Below are 22,060 nucleotides of genomic sequence, written 5' to 3'. Positions count from 1 at the left end.
GGGAGAAGGGGTGATCATCTGCTCCCCACCCACGTGAGGGGAACCGCCCTCAGTACTATTGTTAGGCAAAGAATAGCATCAGCCCCTTGGGTGCCTCTGCGGGTCTCTCCCTTCGAGGCTCAGCCTGGTGGTGATGGTGGTCAAGGAGCCAAACGGGTCTGGGAGCCGGACTGGCAGCTGAAAGGCAGGACACCTGGGTTTCTGAGGAGGCAGCGGAGCCCAGAGCCGTGCACTCCGGGGGAGAGGCAGCTCCCAGAGCTGCTCCTGACTTGAAGTCAGTTGTCACTTCTGTTAAAGTCATTAATTCCTAATTCCCCAATTACCTCATTAGGCGGCAGTGGGGAGAACGAGGCCGCTCCTACAGCAAATAATTATGGGAGTCAAAATTAATTTGGCAAAGTGGAGCGACGCTTTATTAGAAACGTCAAATTGCTTTTCTCTTATTTTGCTGCCGCCTCCCCACTCACTGAGAGCTGCTAATGATGCTGCGGTGGGAGCTGATGTGTCACCAGAGGGGAAGGGGGCTTGGGGGCTGCCCCCAGGGGCTTAAGCCCTTCAGGTACCCATCTCTCAACTCAGATCTGACCTCTCTCGTGGCTCCCACACTTCCTCTGGGGCCCCCCACCCTCTCCAGGCTCCCCATCCCAGAGCCAGCCCCTGCCCCCACCCCACCTTCTACAGCACCAGGCACCAGGCACCAGGCCTTGTTCCTCCATAACCCGGCACCTGGGTGAGGGCTCTGGGCAACTGCTGGGAGGGGAAAGGAGGATATTCCTTCTCCCTGCACCCCAACACCCCTGCCCTTTCACCTCAGCACTAGGGAATCCTGTCCCCTAACCCTACAGGCACGGAGACAGAAGCTGTCAAAGAGGCAGACACAGCAGCCCCGCAGATGGACCCACCCAGGCGGACGCTCACAGACGATCTGGATATTAGCTGACACAGTGCTTCCTACGGGCTGGGCAGTGTCCCAAGTGCTTTATATACATGATCTCCTTTAAACCTCCCAGCATCCCTCTGTCCTTCTGTCAGGCCACTAAACAGATGAGGACACTGAGGCTCAGAGAGATGGGGTGACTGCGCTAGGACAGAGCAAGGAAGTGGCAGAGCTGGAGCTCAAACCTAGGCATCTTCTCCAAAGACACACAAAGCCTCTCATGACCACCTGGCCAGAAAGCAGCAGCCCTCGCTCACAGAGAAGGACCCAGAAACACAGTCCCACCTGCCACGAAGGGTCAGGAGACTGAAACAGCAGCAAACACCACTCTGCCAAGAAATGCAGATATAGAGCGGCACATCCGACCAGAGGCCACAAGATTGTCCCCCACAGACCCCCATCACTCCTGACATGATCGACAGGCACCCGGCCCCACACAGTCACACACAGCCATATGCACCGTCCGCAGCCATACTGCCTTTCACACAGGCAGCGACACTGTGTCGCTAACACAGCACGGAACTTCCAGGCCTTCTCCCCAGGCTATTCTTCACTCTGCACCCCTTCCCCGCACACTTCCTTGCCTGGCCTCCCCCACCCAGTGCCCGTCAGCTGCCACTTCTACTCCAGCTCTGCTCTGCCCACAGGACACTGCTCCCTGTAAGGCCTTCCTTCACTCCCTCGTGTCAGGGAGGGGACCCTGAAAAGCTGTCATGTAAGGAGGGGTCAGTAACCATGGTCCCTATCAGATGGGGAGGGCCAGAGCCCAAACAAACCTGTCCTGGCTCCCTTGCTTCCCTGAAAACTCAGGACCCCCCCAACCCCCCACCTAGACCTTTCCAGTACACAGAGCCCAGCCAGGCTGCTCAACCCTCCCAGCTGAGGGGTCCTGGCCAGGGTCAGCAAGTGGGATGTGGGCAGAGAAGGGAGGTGGCTGTAAGGGGCTGTATAGTTGGAAATGGAGATTGAGGTCTGAGGCCCAGGGGTTAAGACAGTGGGGAGGGGACAGGGGAGAGGCTAAGAGCAGGAATGAGACAGAACCAGGTCTGAAGCCACGGAGCAGGATGTGGGGCAAGGCCAGAGATGGGGAAAGGGCCACGGAAGAAAAGGAGCAGCCTGAAGACTAGAGATAGGAGAGGAGCTGTGAGAGGAGCGGCAGGTATGGCGGAGGCCTAGAGGGAGGCAGTGGGAGGGAGCAGAGGGTGAGGAGGGGAGCTGGGCAGAGGAAAGCAGAGCTGGGTGGGACCAGAGGTCAGAGGAGAATGAACAGGGCTATGGCCAGAGAGGCTGTAGGGGAAGCCGGGTAAGAGGGCTGCTGGGAGGGCAAAGGACTTGCCACCAGTAATCAAGAGCAGGGTTGAGACAGAGACAGGGTCTAAGGACAAGGTGAAGAAGCAGGGTGGGCTGCACTGGGGTAGGGAGGCCCGAAGGAGCGGGCAGGGACAGGCGCAGGACACAGTGGGCAGCCTAGGTGGTGCAGGAGTGAGCAGGCAGCAGCCCAGGGCAGTCACCAGGTGGGGAGGTTTCCACAGGCTGCAGGACAACAGCCTGGAAGGCGCAGGGACTACGTTCAGGAAGGTCAGAGACACAGATGGTCTCTGTGGGGAGCTGGGGAGATTCAGGTCAGCCGCGGTGACTCTGGGAGCCTCAGTGAATAACCGGGAGGGGAGTGGGTCTCCGGGGCAGAACCACAGAGAGGAAAGCCCAGCAACCAGAGGAAGATGTGAGGTGCGGATCCCATGGCAAGAGGAGACTGAGTGGATCTGGGGCAGGAAGGCTGGGGGCCCCAGGTCCTTACGATGTGCAGCTGCAGGTAGTCCCCGAGGCCGGAGGCACTGTCCACCCGCACCAGCACGGCGCTCCGCTGGTGCGTGCTGAAGCCCACGGCCAGGCGGTCCATCCTCGTGCTCGGCCGGTCATTGGGGGGCCACGTGTAGGTGATCAGCGCTCCCCCTTTCCCAAAGATGTATGTGGTCCCGGCTGCATAGAGAAGGAAAGGGAGAGGGAGATATGAGATCAGGAGTTCGAGATTAGGAGGCCCAGTGATCAGAGGACTGGGACACCAGGTTTAGGGTACAGGGCTTCAGCTGTGACACCCACAGCGGCTACCAGGCCCTGCCGTCCTAGGGAACAGTTGGCAGGCAGGTGCCGGGGTGGGAGCCAGTGCACACGCACAGACAGATGTAGCTGCCTCATCAAGAATTCTAGCTTTAATTACAGTAAAACAGAGAGGTAATAGAGAGAGTGACACAAAGAGAGAGCCCACAGGGAGGCTGCAAGGGGACGGAGAAAAGCACCAGGGACAGGCAAGACCCAGAGGGCCTGGGCCTGACCAGCCCAGCTGCTCCCAGGGTTGGAAGAGGTGACAGATTCAAGGTGTCTGCTTCTGTGGAGCAGTAGCCCAGCAGGTACCTAGGCAAAAGGAGCCCCAGGCGATGGCAGGAGGAGGAGCAGGGGCTTCATTCAGCTATGACTCATAGCCTGCAGGCTGGGGCCCCTCCAACACCTGCCCCGCAACCCCTCCCAAGCCCCTGCAAATCCTGGTCCCAGATTGCCCAAGACTGCCTGCTTCCACTCCCTACTAGGGGGCTGCCTGGGTGCCAAAACAGGGTGTCCTGGAGCCCTGCCCAGAAAAGGAGAGACAGACATGATGGCGGGGAGAGGGGGGGAGATTGACAGCCAGAGGAGGAAGGAGGCAGAGAGACAGATGGACAGAGAGGGACAGAGAAGGGTGTAGGTGAGAGAATGCGGGAGAGTGGGAGCCAGAGCTGATGAAGGGATCCCTCTCCCACCCTCCCCCACCCCACCCTCTCTCCCCTTCTCTGTCTCCTCTTTGCCATCCGCAGCTGGGGGTGGGTGTGAGGTCCCTAACGATCTCAGCCCCAAAATAAACCCCATCAGTCGCCAAGTTCTCTCCTGCGGCTGCTTGGGCTCCCTGGGGGTGGGGGGTGGGGGCAGACTGATGGCCAGGGTTGGGGGCTGGTCACCCAGTTTCCGGGAAAGGAGCTTTGCCTGGAAGGCCTAGAAGACTAGTACTCTGGGGCCTTCGAAGAAGGGGAGAGAACAATCTTGCATTCTTTAGAACATAAATAGAGCAGATGAGATTCATAAAATGCTTAATTAAATAATTAGCCACTAACGACTCCTCTCAAAGCACTTCTTGAGGGGAGAGGGGTTCAGGGGAGGACTTGTCCAGAGAGAAAGAGAGGTAGATGGGGCCTGAGGGCAAAAGCCTGGGGTGGGTTGGGAGAAAAGTATGGCCTTGGGGGTGGGAGAGCTCTGGGTGGGATGGAAAGCGCTGGGTCAGGGAGGCCTGAGGTACTTCCAAGGAGCAAACCTGCTCTACCAAGATGGCAGCCCAGCTGGTAACAACACTAAGTTCAGGCCCTCAGGCACCTTTGGGTCTCACCTCAGGGACTAGGAGCCCTGTTGGAGTTTGGACAATCAGGGTTCAGGGGTCTCTATCTCAGGAAGATCCTAGGCCCCCAAAGGAGGGGGAACTCCTGAGTGCCTTGGAGGGAGGCACCATCTGCAGGCCCAGGGAGGAGCTGAGGAGAGAAGGGAAGGCTGTTGCCTGGGTCTCAGAGAGGCAGTGAGGCCAGCAGGGGGCTGGGTTTGGGGGAGCAGGAGCTGTCACCCAGAGCAATTGTCATCAGAGCCCCCATCTTCCCAGGTAGGGCCAGAGTGGAGAGACAATGCCCCAGGGGCAACGCAGCTAGGAAGGAACCACCGTGATGTCTAATAGCTGACATCTCACCACAGCATGTTGCCAGGAGAGCCCCCCACCCCCCTGCCCCACTGCTGGCAGACAGAGGGAGCTCAGCTCTGCCCCCTCCAAACTCAGGTATCCTCCCTATCTGGGGGCCTGGAGGCCCAGTGGTGAGGGTCAGACCCTCAGGATAGGGCCTCAAGATCAGGGTGTAGTGTTGGCTTGGGCCAGGGTACACAGTGAGCCACACCACCGCCCTTTGGCAGGTCACCTGCCTGGACAGGGCAGGGCCTAAAAGCTAGGAGCAGGATAGGCCTCAGTTGGTAACAGTTTTTCCACTCCCAACATTGCAGCACTCTGGAAAATTGGCTGTTTCCATGGTAACCATAATACCCAAGGTCCTCCCTTCCCCCTCCACTCACTCACAAACTGCACGTCCAAATTTAGGGAGTGGGGAGGGCCAAGAGAACTGAAATGCTGACCTTCCTCCACACACACATCCCCCTGCCTCCTGGACCAGAGGCTGCTTCCTCTTCAGCCCCAGGGCTCCAGGGCTTCCCAGTCAGAGGCAAGAGGGCCTTATTGGGTTTCTTAGTCCCTCAGACCAGCAAAGGAAACTCCATCTACCTGGAGCCTGCTCCCAAATTTCCCAGGTCTAGGGGAAAGGAGGCCCTCTCTCCTCACCTTCCCACCCCAGACAGCACATCACCCTGAGCCGGGAGAGGGTGTGAGGAGCAAGCCTGGCCCCATGCCCCACAGGGCAGTAAGGCTGGTGGGATCAGAGGTGGGGTGGGTGCCCCAAACCCCAGGCCCCACAGCAGACACGTCCCCAGTGACGCACCCGCAGACCCCACACCCACACATAGGCGACGACGCACCCAGATGCACACAAAGACCCGGTGTGGAGAGGCAGACCCCCGACAGGAGCCGCGAGGCAGCCGGGAAACATGGCGGTAAGCGCACAAAGACTGGCCCAGGCAGGCGGCGAGGGCAGCGGCTGGGTCCGCGCGGGACAGGCTGCGCGCACGCGTCCCCGCCCCCGAGACCCACGGCGCACAGGCCGCCCGCCGCCCTCCGGCCGCCCCCAGTCCCCAGCCCAGTTCTGCTCGGCCCGGCCTCCCCCGGGATTTACTACCCAGCTGCTCTCACAATGCCGCCAGTTTATTACGCGGGGCGGGCCTGTTAAAGCCTAAGGGCGTTTATTACACTGTGGGGGGATCGGGTGGAGAAGCACCTCTTGGGCCAAAGAGGTGAAGGATGAATAGTTTATTGGACTGGGGCGGCAGTAATTACCCCAGGGAGACATTTCTCTCCCCAGCACCGCGCTCGCCCGAGGGCGCGGAGGGCCGGGGTGTGGGAGGATGCGAGCGGGGGGCGGGGCTCCGTCTGGTCCCTCCCGGGTCCCGCCCCGCCGCGCTCAGGAGGCGCCTCCCGCCTCTCCCCCCGCAAGCCGTCCTCGGCCCAGGCCACCGGACCTCCGGGGGAGGGAGAGGTAAGGCACAGATACGTGGAGCCCAGGGCACTGAACCACAGCTAGAACCTCTAAAAGGTTCCGGAAAGGGCTCCGAAGAAGAGAGGGGCCTAAGTCAGGGCCCATTATGTTGCTCTAGGGTGGTCCAGACCCATTGTTTTTGACTTCCCCAGGAAGACGCAAGTGAGCTACGTTGTACATGACATGGGGAGAGGGGGATACCCCTGAAGCCCAAGGCAGGAGAGCTTATCAGACACAAATGCCACAGGCTCAAGTGGCCACCACCCAACAGCCCACACCTGGCACCTTCTGCCCACACCCAACACAGTCAGCTCAATGCCTCCTAGACCCAGAAATTCACTGATCCAGTAAAACACTAAATGATCAAGAATCTTCTGTAATTCCCACACACCTGCATTCTAGAAGAAAAAAAAAAAAACACAACCAACCAACAATTAATAATGGTTAGCTAACCCAGACCCAAACAACATAATCATCCCATGTTAAAAGCTACCCATGCAGTGATGCCCCTGTGGTTAAAACTACGTGTACAGACCCTCTGTCTTCCTGCCTCCCTGCAGCATCAGAAGCCATGACAAAAATCCTCTGGTAGATCTAGACTCATGAGAGCATAAATCATCCTGCACAATCCATAAAAGCAATGGTCCCAAGTGCCCACAGCCTACCCCAGCTCTTTGTGTATAGACCCTTACAACCCAGGAGAGAAGGTCTCTCCACATCCAGACCCCTGGGCTCAGCTCTCTCTCGATCCCAGAACAATATCGCCTCAATTCTTAAGCCCATTCTTTGCCATAAACCATCTAGTCAGAAATCCAAGTGAACACACCCATATCCAGAATCAAAATAAATGTGCCCCCCTTTATAAGCTGGGGTAATGAATCCAGAACCCCTGGGAGCTACTGACACAGAACTAACTGGGATTGACCCCTCTATTTCTGGCTTCAGAGGGTATAAGAAATGAAGGTCATGGGTTAAAAGGCTCCTCAAGGGCTCTGAAACCAGAATCAGGGTCAAGGGGCATTTTTAGGAGTCAGGTGTGCTGGTCCCCCCATGCCCAGGCTGACATCAGGTGCAGGAGTGCTGATGAGTATCTGGCAGGTAGGTCGGGATATTATGTAACAGAAGGGGTTGGGGGTGGAAGGGGAAATGGAGGAAAGAGTGAAGAGAAGGAGGGAAGGAAGGTGAGGAAAAATGCAGGAAGAGCCCAAGAGAAAAAAGTGGAGATGCAGGTGCAGAAAGACAGGCTCCCTCGCACTGGGGGATGCCAGGGAGACATTGGGACAAAAAGGAAAGGTCTTCCCTGGCCTGGAAAGGTCTCCCAGGCCACCCTCTTCTGCTAGCCAAGCATGAGGTCACAACAGAAGTCCATTCTTTTGCCTTCCCCAGCAGCTAAGGAGCTCAGAAGTGGGTTCAGGCAAGACTGCTACTCTTCCATCTGTCTTTTGACCCTCTTCCTTCCTCTCACCTGCCTGACCCTTCCTGGACTCCTCCACTCAGTCTCCCCACCACCTTCCATCACTGTCCTGCAGTGCCCTCCAGCTCCTCTGCTTCCATGTGGGACAGGGCAGCCATTGGCCCTCTTGGGACTGCTGTTCTCTTCTGCACAGCAAGGGGATGACCATCTCTGAAGCCATCCCAATGCCAACACTCCATAGGTTCCCAACCCCCAACACTCCCCTACACAAGCTCTTTCCTCCATTTTTCTCTCTTCCTCCCCAGCTCTGCATCCTGACTCCAGCTCCTTCACCAAGCCTACCTCTGGCACTTCAGCTCCCAGGCCCCTCCTTCCAATCTGCTCATCTTCCCTGAACCAGCTCGTCTCTCCTTTCCCTTTCTCTTTCACGTCTTCTCCTCTTCACCTCACAACCATCCCTACCGATAGCCTTTCTTCTCTCATCCCTTCACTCCTCCCCTCATTTCCCAGAAAAAGCATGTCCTATCTGAGTCTCTCTGGGGAATGAGCTTCAAGGGAGCCAGAGGGGACAACGAAGAGGAGGGAGGAATGCAAAGAGGGCTGGATTGCTTGTGGGAAGAAAAGGAGAATGAAGATCAGGAGCAAGGTGTGTGGAGGGGGGAAGTGGAGGAAGGAAAAGGGCCCAGAGAGCACTGCATGGAGAGGACCCCAGCTGGGACAGAGGTTAGCCGGGGACACCATGCCAGGACAAAAGAAGGGGCCACTCCTGGGAACTGGATGAAGAGAAAGTAGAGGCATGAAAAAGGAGATAAAGATGAAGTGGGAGAAAAGGGAAGGAGAATAGATAAGGGGTGGAAAGACTGAAAGTGATGTAGGGGAACAGAGATTGGGAAGCAAGAATGGACAGATGTAGAATAATGATGGGGAGGCAGAGATGAGTACAGAAATGGGAGGCGGGGAGGGCATAGTTGGGAAGTGATGAAGATACAAGCATGAAAGATGAAGGAGGAATAAAAATGGAGTACAAAATGAGAGGCAATGGATGGACAGAAGTGGAAATGATGGAAATGCAGAAATTGGAGGCAACAGAGGTACAGAGTGAGATCTGCTGAAGGCACAGTGATTTGGAGTCAAGATAAAAGGTGATGCAAGCATGGGGATATCAGAGTACCAAGATGGGAGGCGATGGGGGTACAGAGATGGGACGTGATGGGAGGACAGGTATAGGAGGTGATGAAAGTATAAGGATGAGAAGTAATGGAGGTACAGAAACAGCAAATGTTGGAGGGCTGAGATGGGGGATCAAAGATGAAATGTGATGAGGTATATGGATAGGAAGTGATGGAGGTGTAGAGATGGGAGGTGATGAGCTGTACCACGTGGGAGGTAAGAGAGGTACAGAAGTGGAGGTGATGGGGGTACCCTACGGAAAGTGATGGCAAGGTAAAAAGATGGGAGTGATATCGAGTAGCAATGAGTAGACTAAAATGAGAGGTGATGGAGTCTGTGGGATGGTAGGTACCAGGAGCTTTGAGATGGAATGTGAAGGAGAGAATGAGGTGGGAAATGGTGGGGTCTGACATGGAAATGAAATAACATGTGACGAGGAACAGACATGGAAGATAATGGAGAATGCAGAGATTAGAAGTTCTGGGGATGCAGTAATGGGAAGTAATGGGGGCACACAGACTACAGAAGACAGAGATGGAAGGTGGCAGGTACAGAAATGGAAGAGATGGCATACAGAGACTCTTTGAGGTCTAAGATATGAAACGATGAAAAGACTGGGCTGGGAGGTGATGAAGGGCAGAAACTAGAAGTGATAAAGGTCTATGTCTTCATAGAAATGAAGGTGATGGAGTCTGAGAGGGAAGGTGAAGTCAGTTTCGAGGTGGAAGGTTACAGGGGCTGAGATAAGAGGTGATACTAAGTGTAAAGTGATAGAGGACTGACATGATGGGGAGACTGGGAAAGGGGACCTGACATTTGAAGCAGTGGGGCTACAGAGGTGGGAGATGCTGGGGATCAGCAGTGGAGGCAGAAATGGAGAGGTGTGGAAAGGAGAAACTGGAGATGAAGGGAATGAGGGTGGGAGGATGATAGGACAGTGGAGCTAGGTGATTGCTTGGGAGGTAGTGGAAGGACAGTAATGGGGAAAAGATGGGACAGTTGCTAGAAAAGCAGAGGTGAAATAGAGACAGATATGAAGAGGTAAAAGAGAAAGAGATGGGACATGCCTGAGGCAGAGATGATAGATGGGACAGAGGTGGGAGGTTGGTTGTAGAGGGAGAAAGAGAAGAAGATAATGGGTACAGAGGTGTTGGACCAGAAACAGGAATGTGATGGTGAGGCAGAGGTGGAGGTAAGGCAGATGGAGAAATGATAAGAAGCAGAGATGCAGGAGGCAGAAAAGAAGAGAAAACAGGAAGGGAGAGCTAGGCAGAGAGGATGAAAGGACAGAGAGAGGGAGGTGGTGAGGGGGCCCGAAACAGGAAGGTTGATAACAAACCAAAGATAGGGATACAGAGGTGAAGGTTAGGCGAGGAATGAAAGTGATGAAAACAGAGATGAGGGTGATAAAGGGACAGGGTTGGTTGGGGGGGGCGGGGGGTGGAGAGACGAGGGTGGGGCTGAGATGCTGGGAGCCAAGGATGGTAGGTGAGGGGGCTCCGGCCCGCATAGCACAGGGGCTGGGCCTCGGCGCTCACAGGCTGGGGTGCGGCCCCGCGGGGCCAGGGCCGAGCACACGGGAGGCCCCGAGGGCCAGCCGGCCGGCTGGTATCGGCAGCGCCACTTACCGTGCCCGCCGCGGGTGAGGAAGGGCATGCGGTTGATGGCGATGGGCACGGTGCCGTGCTTGCTGTGGAAGTGGTGGACGTGGTGGGTGGTGCTGAGGCTGGAGGAGACCCGGGCCCCCTGGGCCACCCCTAACAGCAGCAGCAGCAGCAGCAGCAGTGACGGCAGCAGAGGTGGCGGCGGCGGCGGCCGCAGGGGCCCGGCCAGGGCGGGGGGGCGGCGCGGGCACCCCCCCGGCCCGCTCCCCCCGGGGGGCATTTCGGCCCGGGGGCGGCCGCCTCACAGCCCCATGGCCGCGGGCGGGGACGCGGGGCTCCGCAGCCCCGCGAAGCCCCCCTCCGGCTCCAAGCCCCGGGAGGGGGGTAGGAGTGAAGAGAAGGAAAACCAGAGCCCAAGCCTCCGTCCGGAGCCAACGAAATCAACTGGATCCCGCCGGGGAATCCGGGGTCCGCGGAGTGGCAACGCCAAGGTCCAGGACGCCTGGGTCCATCGCGAGGAGCTAAGGGTCTCCCCGCATCCTGGCGGGGTCGGAGCGGCGCAGAGGGCCGTCAGAAACCCGGGGGAGCGCCCGGGGGAGGGGGCATCGTGCCGGGTGGAGAGGTAGGGGAGGCGCGGGGGCCAAGCAGGGAGGGGAGAGCAGGGGAAATCCTGCGGAAAAACCGAGCCGGGGAGGAGGGGACTGAAGGAGAGAAAACGGGAGACCGACGGGGACTAAGGTCGGCCGCTCCGCTGCTGCCGCTGCCGCCCGACGGAGGCCAAGGGAAAGGAGGGAGCGGCCGGGGTGTGGGGGGAGGGTGCGGGAGAAGGGGGAAGGGAAGCAAATCCGGGTGAGGGGGGAATGGAGGGGAGAGGAGGGGAGAGGAGAGGAGGGGAGCGGGGCTGAGCAGAGGAAAGGCGCGAGCCTGCGAGATTCCGGCGGAGAGACGGAGGCAGCGGAGTGTTGCTGCAGAGGCTGAGAGGGTTGGAACGGAGAGGGAGGGAGAGAGGAGGGAGGAAAGGAGGGGAGTGGAGAGGGGAGGGGAAGGGGAGCGCGGGAGGAGGGGGCAGGGCGGAGGGACCCGAGCGGCTCCCGATCTGCGGGCGGCGCTGGGCAGCTCCGCCGCGCAGCACCTGGCTAGCCCGCTTGGCGCTCGTCTCTCCTCTGCGCGCGCCCTGCCCCTCCCCCGCGCCCGGGCGCGCGCTCCTCTCCCTCCCCCTCCGGAGAAGGGGCTCTGCTGAATAACTGAACAGATCTCAGGCTAGCAAGAGAGGCCGCTCTCTTCCTCCTCCTCCCCTCCCCCCAACCTGGATGAACCCCAGTAGTGCTTGCTGGTCCAGTGCGCAGAGATGTGGCCACAGGCACCTCTGCATGCAACCCTCGGAACACACGTGCACGCTATGATGTGGACGGGCTTGGGTATGGAGACACCCACGTGCCCACACAGGCACCAGTGCGCGCGCACGCACACATAGGCTGAGACACATACATGTATACATGTGCTCAGACTCTGGCACACGAACTCACACTCAGCCGAGCATGTACACATGCTCACAGAGGCACGCGTGCACACACACATACATGTTTGGTCACAGGCAATAAAGAGCCAGTGTACACAGACACCTCCTCCCAGCTCACCATCCAAAAACAGGGTTACCCATACGCATACAAACAATGCACCCAGAGCCTCAAAGGTACTCAAGGGTAAGACATGCCACACACACAGTCCCTCACCACCTGCCCAAAAGGGTGCTTCCCTCCCCTCTGCACACCCTCCTGGACTCCTCCAATCCTTCCTCTCCAGTCTCCTTGCCCCTCCCCCAACCTCAACCTCAACCTCTCCCTCTACAGAGGGTTTCCAGGATCCACAGTGTTCCACTTGGGACAAAACCCTTTCTGGGCCACTTTATGTCCAGCTGAGGAAGTCCCTTCTCCTTCTAGGTGCCCCTCCACTGGGATCTGCCCCCCAGACTTTGGGGCACCTCTGGTAAGCACTTGTCATAGGCCAAGAGGTAGGTCCAGGGAGGCTCTCTAGCCTTCATCTGGAGGCCATCTCTGCACCCACATCAACCTGAGTTCTGCTCAGATGATGCTCTGCTATGACAGGGGTTGGGGGTTGGGGGTGGGATGGGGTGGGGCAGAGCGTAGAGAAGGAGGAAGAGAGGGAGGGAGGTAGAGATGAGACCAGGAAGGAGCTGAAGAAAGAGTGTAGTAGAGTGAGGAAGAGAGGTGGGAAGAAAGGGCAAAAGTAAGGGGAAGGAGGGGTGGGGAGGGGGCTGGCTCCTGCTTATTGACTCTGAATTCTGTTTTGGAGCAAAAAGTATCACCATGAGCCCCACAGGCACTGAGCCCAGCTTCTGGATGTAGTCAGTACCCCGGACAGCTCCTCTGTGGCAGCTGCCACCTCCCCAACTTTGCAAGATGCCAGGGACCCATTTGGCCCCCAGCCCTTCAGAATTGAAGAAAGGGTCCTCAGAGGCACCCAAGAGGAAGCTCCACAAGGGAGGGGAGATTGCAGGCTGGGGAGCAGGACTGGTGCCCCCAAAGCCTTGTCCATCAGCCCTCTCATTCCATGCACACTCTTGGCCCTGGCTCTGGGCTAGAGACTGACACAGCTCTGAGCAGGCAGAAAATGTATGGTCCCCGAGGGAGGGAGGGAGGAGCCGGTGGCAAGAGGAGAGGAAGGGAAACCGCCTAGAGGCCAATCAATACCAGTGAGTGGGAAGTGGAGAGAGCTGGAGGGGGTGACACTGGGGACGTAGGGGGAGACAGAGGGTAAAAAAGAAGGGAGAGAAAGAGGTGTGCAAGAGATCAATAGAGGCTGCGGAGACAAGCAGAGCAAGTGGAAAGATGAGAAATAGGAGGCAGAGAAGGGAAAGAGCTGCCTGCGGGAGAGACTGAGAAGGGCTGTGGGAGACACAGTGTCAGGAAGGCTGCGAGGAGCACCCGTCCCAACCTCAGCCCTGGGCCTTCAGTCCGTGCCAGGAAGTGTGCCTCCTCCTAGCTTCCTTCTTCTCTCATTTCATATTCTTTTTTGTTCTGTCTCTGCTTTCCTCTCTCTCATCCTAGAGATGACTTCTGTCCCTCTGATCTCTCTCCTGCCCTCCCAGGGCAGACTCCTGAGCCTCGCAGAGACCCCTTCACCCCCAGGGGTAATCCCCATGTCCCAGTTGGGGAAACTAAAGCCGCACATGGGGAAAAGCTGTCCTGAAAGTCAGACCCCTCCTCATCCCAGTCTCTTTACCACCAGACAGCTCCACACCCCAGGCCCCACCCTCTAAGGATGCCTGGGCCATTCCCACCCTCCTCCTTCTCTTCAGGTGCAGGGGCCAGGGGTACCCAGTGCTGCCTCTGGGGCCTTCACACTGGGGGGCGGTGGCTAGCAAACAAGCCTCTCAGCCAGGTTCCTGCCTGACCATGTGCATAAACGGTCTGAAGAAGACCCACCACAGAGAGACAGCACGAACTCGAACTCAAAAGAGCCAAGCCTGGAGAATCGGGAGGAGGAACAACTTCAAGAGATAAGGGGGTTATGGCTTGATCCCCAGATTCCTGCCTTGCCCTTTGTGGGGCAGAGATCTCAGAGGTACCCCAGGGCTAGCATTCAGAGGCTCCCAGATTGCACCCACCTTGTCTTTACCTTCATGGCTCTGCTCAGGCTCTGCCACCAGACACACAGACCAGTTCTCACGAACAGTGAGACTTCCCAAGATGCGCCCAAACCCAGCCCCAACTCTCCCTGCCTCCCACCTGCCTGGAACCCAGAGAATTTGCTCCTAGCTCTCTTCCCACCCCTACTGAAAGATGACTTGACTCCCTAAACCCCCATCCCTCACTATGCTCCCTTCCAGAAGACTCCATCGGGCGGGAATGTCATACTAACAATGGGCACTTGATCCTGATCCCCTGCACCCAAGGCAAGAAATGCCTATCATTGGCATCACCTCCACCCCCACCACCCCACGACTAAATGAGCAGCAGGGACAACAAACTGCGTTAGGAGCGCCTGGGTTCTGGCTGTGCTCTGCCACCAGGGCCCTGTGATACTGGGCAAGGAACTGCCTCTTACTGAGGCTTTAGTCTCCTTAGCAGTTAAATCAGACAGTTGGTCTCCATCCTACTGCCGTCTCTGAGGAACAAGTTAAAAGGGCTCCGTAAGCTGCAAAACACTAAACAATCAGTGGGGCTTGTTACTCTAAAGCAGCAAAGTTACCACCATCTCCAGATCTCTTGTGCAAAGCTGAGTAAGCTGGAGAGCAAGAGGCCCAGCCCCAGCCCCGGCTGTTCTCCCTGGCAGCCAGGGCTGGAGTGCCCCTGGGCTGGCCACTGGGGGCTTTGGAAGGTACAAAGAGTGGCAGATGGGACAAGAAAAATCCCGGGGGACAGGGCAGGATGTGGAGGTACCCAAGGATGGGCCCTGCCTGAGAGCACCAGGAAAGTGCTGAGGGAGCTGGGCTGGTCATTCTTACAAAGGAGAAGGAAAAACCAAGACCTGCCCAAGAGCAGTAGGTCATCTATCCCGGAAGAAGCTCAGGACCCTGCCCAAATGACTAAGGCTCTGCAGTGTGGCACAGAGGCAAAGGCACTGACCCCCGTTCTCAGCCCAGATCTACTATTCACTGCTCCGGAAATCCGCTGACCCCTCCAGGCCTCAGTGTGCACCTTTGTAAAATGGAGAAGCCCCATCCTCCTGCGCACATGTGCGTGTATGTGCTTGCATGTGTGCTTGTGTGTGTGTCTTTTCCCAGACAGCTGACTCGTCACGTCCCTGGTGTCTCAGCAGGGTTACCCTGAGGGAGACCATTCAAGTGACGCCTAAGGAGGCTGCACTCTCCCCAGCCGCTGTCCCCAGCCCACCGCCCTCAAGCAGGAGGCTGCCTCTCCCCCATTGCTTCCCTGGCTGCCCTCCCTCTGCCAAGCTCTAACCAGCTGCTGGCCACCAACCACTAGGGACTGGAAACTGCTGCTGAAGCTGCCCTCTCTGGGGAGGGGCCTCAAATGATATGCAAGTTGGCAGCAGATGCCCAGCCAGGGAGGAGAAGAATCAGACGAGGACATAAGGGAGTGTCCTTGTGGCTCCAAGGGACACCCTGCAGCTGGGATTCTTGGGAGAAAAGCAGGGAACTGAATGGCCGGCATCCAGGGAAGCCAGCTGTCCAGAGGCCTGGCCTCCTGAGAGTCTCCTGAGCCCATCCTCTGGGGTGTGGGCCTCCTCTGGGCTTCTGCACACTTCTGAGGGTGCCGAGGAAAGGGGGTATGGGTCAACACACACCCCTGCCCTGTGTAGTCGTGTGTCTGTGTGAGCTACAACATGTGAGGCCATCGCCAGGATAGTGTGGGGAGAGCAACGAGGCTGACGCTTTTGCCTGGGGGTGAGGGGAGCAGTGTCCCACCAGCTCAGAAGGAAGAGGAGAGGCCATCTCTCAATGATCACCCCAGACATTCAGGCAGCAGCAGAAGAGAGGAGACTTCGAGAGAGGACGGCAGCCAGCAGCTCTCCTTGGTCTCTCGTGACCAGAAGGGATGAGAAGGATGCAAGCAGCAGGCTCTCAGAGACCCTCCCTCCTCTGGAGCATCCCTGGGGCTGGGAATGGACCAGAATCTACCCTGAGCACCCCCAACCCTCCCGGCACTCACGGTCATTGCAGATGGGGCCTCCATAGGAAGTCATGGTGCAGTCACAGGTGAAGCCGTCCCACTGCTGCAAGCAGACGCCCTGGTTGGCACAAGACTCTTCGGTGCAGGTGGTGCTGGGGCCTGAAAGAGGCAGGAGGAAGGAACACCCCCCCGCTCAGTTAAGCCCCCTCCCTCCCCAGGAGGTGCAGAGGCTGCGGGGACAGGCCTGAGTTCTGCCGGGCTGAGAGGGCCAAGTACGGTGCGGGGGTGGGAGTGGGGATGGGGGGCGGCTCAAGGACTGCTAGTCTTGGCCTGGAACTGTGAAAAGGGGCCAGAGTGGGAGGCAATAGGGAGGGCAAGTGACCCTTGACCTACGCCCATACCCTGCCCCAGAGCTGTGGTGCCAGGCTCCTGCAAAGCCTGAGAGGCGGCCACTCCAGAGGCCTGGTGTGCCTCTACAGCTGGCCCCCTGCAGCCTGCAGGGTCACACCTAACTCCCAAACCCCACACTCACCGTCACAGCCCCTCTCCACCTGCCCGATGCGGTGCAGGGCATCGGCGATGAGGTCTGGGAGGCGCCCGTTGAGGTCCACTGAGGCCAGGCAGCCCTGAAAGCCATCCCGGGAGGCCACCAGCTTGGGCAGGTTGTTGAACATGTTCTTGCTCAGACCGCCAATGTACAACTCCCCTGCAAAGGGAGCAGGGTCAAAACCTCGGCATCCTGGTCCTCGTGTCCCCATTCCCCACCCTGGACATCGGCAGCCAACTGTCAGGTCCTCCAGCCCCATGGTGTCCCATCCTGGACCCCAGCTTCCTCACAGAGATCCAGTGGCCTGCAGATGCCCACCCCCTGCTCTTCCCTCTTCCTTCTTCACTTTGCCATCTGTCTGCTCCCCTTCTAGAGAAGCCCAGATGCCCGGGGAGGGGGGAGCAGCTGGAGGAACCTGCTCCGTGCTCTCTCCCACACATCTGATTCCAGTTCCGGCCTGTAATCAGGGCTTTTCATAGCTGTGCCGCCCAATCCCCTCCGCCCCCACTCCCTCCCTCCCGACGTCTCCCATTCCCAGAACTCCTTCAAGCCTCTGCCAGCCTCTCCCCACTCTGAGTTCTCTCCTGGGGGTTCTAAGCCCAGCACCAACCCCCCAACAACCACTTGGGCTTGACCTGGGCACTGTGGGTGACACCAGAAAGAAGTTCTCCTCAGGGACACTGATTCCCCACATCATTAGCTGGCCGCAAAGAGCCCAACTCCTTAGAAATCTCGGCCAGCCCACAGCAGAACTGCACCAAGACACGGGCCAACCCTGCTGCCCTTGCTGTGGGCTCAATGCAACAGAAGACCAGCCCAGACCACCCCTGGGTTTGCTGCCACTGTGGATTATCTGAGGCACACCGCCACCTTCCGGGAGGAAGGAGAATTGGCAGCACTATGCCATCTGACGTGGCCCAGGATCTGACCAATCTTCTAGTTCCAACTCCGTGGCCTGCTCACTTTGTGACCTCAGGCAAACCATGTAGCCTCTTGAAGCTTCTGTTTCCGCCTCTTCAAGAGGGATTGAATTCAATAGTCTTTAAGGACCCTCCCCAAGCTGGGACAGTCTAAGTCACACTGACACCAGGGGCCCCTGTGGGACTGAGGGCTGCTTTGGGCATGTGAAGGTCGCTCATGTTGCCCCAGTGAGCCCTGGAGAAGCTGCAGGCCTTGTCCAACACATCTGTTCCAACACCCAGTCTCCAGGTTCACCCTCCTCTTCCCTCTTCTCCCACCCGCCCCTTGTAGGGGCAGGCAATGACCGCTTCAGCAGCTATGAAAAGGCCCCAGGTGAATGGGGGACCATGATATGACACTGAGCCCTCCAGGGGGGCCCGAGCCCAGCCGATGCCCAAGGAACATGACCAGGGCAGCACGCAAGGACCCAGCAACCGCTACTCCTTCCTCCTCTCGTCACTGCCCCCTCTCACCCAGTGAGGAAGGCCTCTGCCAGGACACTAAGCTCCCCGTTCTCTCTCCAGCCCTCAAGCAAGGCAGACTTCTCAGCCTTGGAGGGCCAAGAGGGCTTCGGAAGCCCCCAGGCTGCCTACTCTCAGCTCTAGAGTGAAGCCACCAATCTCCTCACAAGACAGACACATCCTGCCGCCAGGCTTTCAGTGTTGAGAGGGCAGCCTCGCAGGATTGCTGAGCAGAACTTTGACAGGAAAATTTCAGGCTGGGCACAGTGGAGAATGGAAAAGAGCAAGGAAAACCATGGGCGGGGGGAGAGGGAGAATCACGTGAGTGAAAGAGCATCCCAGGTCAGGGGTACTCTTGAAGGGGCCGAGGTGGGTATCTGGACTAGGGCCAGGCCTTCTCCAGAGGCCCCAGGCCCCACCTTTGAGATCGAGGTTTCGGGCGCCATTGGAGTGCTGCGTGACAGTGCGGGAGTCAATCTTGAGCGTGTGCACGTTGCCTGGGTCCCTGGACACCACCACGTTGTGCCACTGGTTGTCATTGACTGGTTTGTCTGAGTTCCCCTTCATCAAGGACGGGCCATTCCCCAGGTCAAACACGTAGTGGATGTACCTGCCCCACAGTACGGAGGAGACACTGGGTCAAGGTTGGGACGGTGCTGGGAAGACAGGGTAAGGAGGAGCTATGTCTGTCAGGGGGCCTGGGTCCCGCGGGAGAAAGGGGTGGAGAGGGAGACCTCATAGTGGAGGGACCCAAACCAACCACACGAGGACTCAGATGTGAGGTCCGATCATGGGGGAATGTGGGGAGGGAGGGCTGCAGAGGACCTGACTCCTGTGAAGGCTCAGAAGAGAAGCTGGTTGAGGGGAAGACTTGTGGAGGGAGCGGGGTCCTCTGGGGGCAGGGAAAGACCTGTTGTAGGCTGGGGGCCTCTCAGGCAAGAGAGGCCATAGGGACACAGCCCTGTCTTCTGCCTGTAAAAGAGCCAGAGGGCCTGAGACAGGACAGTGACTGGAGAACAGAGGTACCTGGGAAAGCCCTGGCAAGGAAGAAACTGGGGAGTCACCAGGGTGGAAGAGAGGGAGCTGCTTCTCCATCGTGCCTGGTGGCTGGGGACCTGAATCTTGACTTGTGGTCTAGGGGGAATGGACATCTCAGCCAGTGGCTGGGGGAGATGTATCCTGGTCATCAGGGGAGGGGGACCACGTCCTTGACAGTGGTGCAGTGCCCAGCACCTCACCCCTTGACCAGCTCGATGACAATGAAGTCGTTGCCGTTGCCTGAGTTGAACAGGAGGAGCCCGTCGGGGGCCGTGGTCTTGAACTGGAAGAAGAGGTGCATGGAGGCGTAGGCTTGGAGTGTGGCGAGCGCCAGGTAGCTGCTGCGACTCTTGAAGGTGACAGGATCAGCCACAATGGCACGCAGTCCAAAGCGAGCATTGAGCTCACAGTAGGTGATGTCGCCGTCCTTGCACTGGTCCATGTAGGGCTGGCCATTGAATACCAGCCCGCTCAGGTGCCCGATGAAGTTGGAGGGCACCACGGAGATGAAACGCCGCTCTGTCATGATGCCCGTCTCAATGTTGTGGAACTCCAGCCGCGTGTGGGCTCCTGCCATCTGTCCTGCTCGGGACAGGAGACGGAGATGGGCGCGTGGCTTTTGGGCCTAGACTATAGGGTCATTTCTGGGGCTGGGTCTTGGGTCCCCAAGAGCCTCCCCTCCCCTCAAGGGCCACACGGGAGAGACATCAGCAAACACCCACAGGTGGGTACTAGCAAGCCCAGCTCCTGGGTCCAGGAGGAGCTGTGGGACCCTAGGCTAGGGCTGGCAGGCTTGCAGGGGGTGCTGCCTGTGGGGAGTTGAAATGGTCCCTGGGGCCCAGGACCCCATGAAATACCACTCCGAGGGGAGAAATAGCAGCAGCAGCTTGCCAGAATGCTGCCCCAGGCAGTGGTCACCAAGAATAGGGCCACCACCTCCCTGGTCCCAGACCACCTACCCTCCACAGTCACGTTGTCCACAGATAGCTGCAGGCTCTTGCCACGCCGCACCACCCTCACCGTGTGCCACTCATTGTCATTGAGCTTGTGCCCCGCAAAGAGCGTCTCGGGGCCTTTACCTGTGGCACCAAGGGGGGAGTGAGCATGACACCTCCATACGCCCACATATGGCTTCATGTACCACCCCAGGCACACAGAGCCTCACCACCGCACACACACCTGTACACAGGTACACACATCCACACAAACCCAGCCATAACCCCAGACACACTCAGTACTGCCACACTTTGTGCAACTTCCCAGGGCGCCATGAGAAAAGAATACCCTGTGAGTGGTGCCTCTGGAGTTGTGCCCTAAGATCCGGTGCCCCGACACCCACACCTACCACCAACATACTCTTCCCTAAGTCTCCTAAGGACCTTCAGTGTCAATGTGTGTAGCCAGCAGCTAAATTCCCAGCATATATTCATAGGCCTAAAACTTAAAATTAAAGAGCCTTACCACACACCCAGATGTGATTATGAACCCACAGCTTCTTTGCTGGCAGTGAAAACTCCACACAGACACACACGTCCCCCATCTACAGAGGGATCCAATGTGACCTTGCTGCACACGCCTGGTTAACTCCACACACCCTGACATGCACTCTCATACGTGGCACATCCAGCACGACCAGAGAGGGGAATGTTTCTTAGGAATTGACTATTTATTCAAGACCTGGATTAACCACTTCTGAGACTAAAACAAAACATATTCAGCTTTAGAATGGGGCTACACTCCATTTGCAGCACTCCCAGGTTTCCCCCGGCCCCTCAGTTCTCTCACCAGCAGGGACAGGGTTCACCACGCATGTGTGCACAGGTGCCAGACACACAGAGATATGCTAAGTACACACTCTCTGCCTGTGGCTGCCGTGTCCCTGTGCTCTCTTACATGACCTCAGGGCACAGCATGCAGACACTCATAGAGACAGAGCATTGACTCCAGGCATACTGGGATGCTCAGAAATGTCCACCTCCACTCTCCATCTCACCCCTGCTGAGAGCCTCACTGTCACCTCTGAAAATGCCCCCATTTGGCAGAAACTCACCCCCTATCCCAAACAGGGACTGTGGAGGGCTGAACTTTGAGGCCCTGACCACGCTCACCTCCCACTTGCCACCTGCTCTCATCTTCTTTCCCGTGTGCCTCGCTCTCCCCCTTGTGGCCACCTCTGGAGATGCAGTGGGATAGCCCAGCCCCAATCCGGCTCCTTTCTGCCATCCTGCTGTAGGTGCCACCAAGCCTTTGCCCCACCCTCCTGAGGACTTGAGATGATGAGGTTTCCAGGCGTTTCTTTCCCCGGTCCTGGTGAACATGCTGACCCCAGACCCTCCACTAACTTTCCCTGGTTCAGCTTCATTTGGCTCATTCTGCTCTCCACAACCACATCACCACCATCCCCACCACTCCAGCTCCCCTCTCCACACCCACTGCTCATGCCTCACACAAGCCAGTGATGAAGCCTTCTCCTCTCCCATCATCCCTCCCCAAATCCCAGTGTCCAGAATCCCAGGCCCCTGGGGGCTCTGCAGAAGAAGAGGGAAACCACTTACTGGGTGCGCAGCCGACGCGCAGGCAGTCTGGGGGGGCCATGGGGCGGGCAGAGGGTGAGGGGAGACAAAAAGGTAGAACAAGTTTTTGGTTTTTTTTTTTTTTACATCCTTCACAGGGAGGGGTGTCTGCGGGCGGGGATTCCCCCTAGGGCCACTTTCTGGGGACCACGCGTGCTCAGGTGCCTTCTCCCCTTCCTCAGTTGGATCCCTGTCCCTCCTTCCCCCAAGAGGGCTCCAACCCTCCCCAGAGCTGGGAGGCAGGGCAGCCACATGGTGGGAAGAAGGCTTATGTCTCCTTTCTTAGAGGGGCTCACGCCTCTCATGTCTCAGGGAGATGGGCACCTTGGGAATCCCAGTCGTACAGGGGATCACTGTGGGGGCTGAGGGCTTGACCAACCCCACATCTCCCTATCTCCAAAAAGGAGATGGGTGGGGAGGGCCAGAGTCCCTGCATCCCCTGCTCTGGGACAACTCCCTGCTCAGAGCCCAGCTGTGACACATTACTCCCCGTGCCCTCTGGGCTCTGAGCTAAATAGAGGGGTCTGCCCCAGGGCCCCCTCCCCGTGGCCATACACC

At 58.0% G+C, this 22,060-nt stretch overlaps 1 protein-coding gene across 5 annotated transcripts in view; it reads right to left on the bottom strand.

Moving 5' to 3' along the window:
• Window positions 1-22,060, bottom strand: part of NRXN2 (neurexin 2) — a 106,458-nt gene that overhangs the window by 25,460 nt on the left and 58,938 nt on the right. The window contains exons 12-18 of one of the 5 annotated variants that reach the window (XM_074371803.1): window positions 21,485-21,511; window positions 19,889-20,008; window positions 19,130-19,511; window positions 18,311-18,501; window positions 16,456-16,629; window positions 15,963-16,082; window positions 2,736-2,917 (exon numbers count right to left, since the gene is read on the bottom strand). In XM_074371803.1, coding sequence (XP_074227904.1) covers window positions 2,736-2,917; window positions 15,963-16,082; window positions 16,456-16,629; window positions 18,311-18,501; window positions 19,130-19,511; window positions 19,889-20,008; window positions 21,485-21,511 — 1,196 coding nt within the window. Of the gene's footprint in view, window positions 1-2,735; window positions 2,918-10,350; window positions 11,379-15,962; window positions 16,083-16,455; window positions 16,630-18,310; window positions 18,502-19,129; window positions 19,512-19,888; window positions 20,009-21,484; window positions 21,512-22,060 lie in introns of those variants that run through there. The other 4 variants (XM_074371807.1, XM_074371806.1, XM_074371805.1 and 1 more) reach the window with 4 other exon arrangements.

Source organism: Camelus bactrianus, chromosome 10 (assembly GCF_048773025.1).
Source record: "Camelus bactrianus isolate YW-2024 breed Bactrian camel chromosome 10, ASM4877302v1, whole genome shotgun sequence".
In the NCBI taxonomy this organism is placed as follows: domain Eukaryota; kingdom Metazoa; phylum Chordata; class Mammalia; order Artiodactyla; family Camelidae; genus Camelus; species Camelus bactrianus.
Note: the sequence above shows the minus strand (reverse complement) of the source record. Positions and strands in the feature narration are given on the sequence as shown.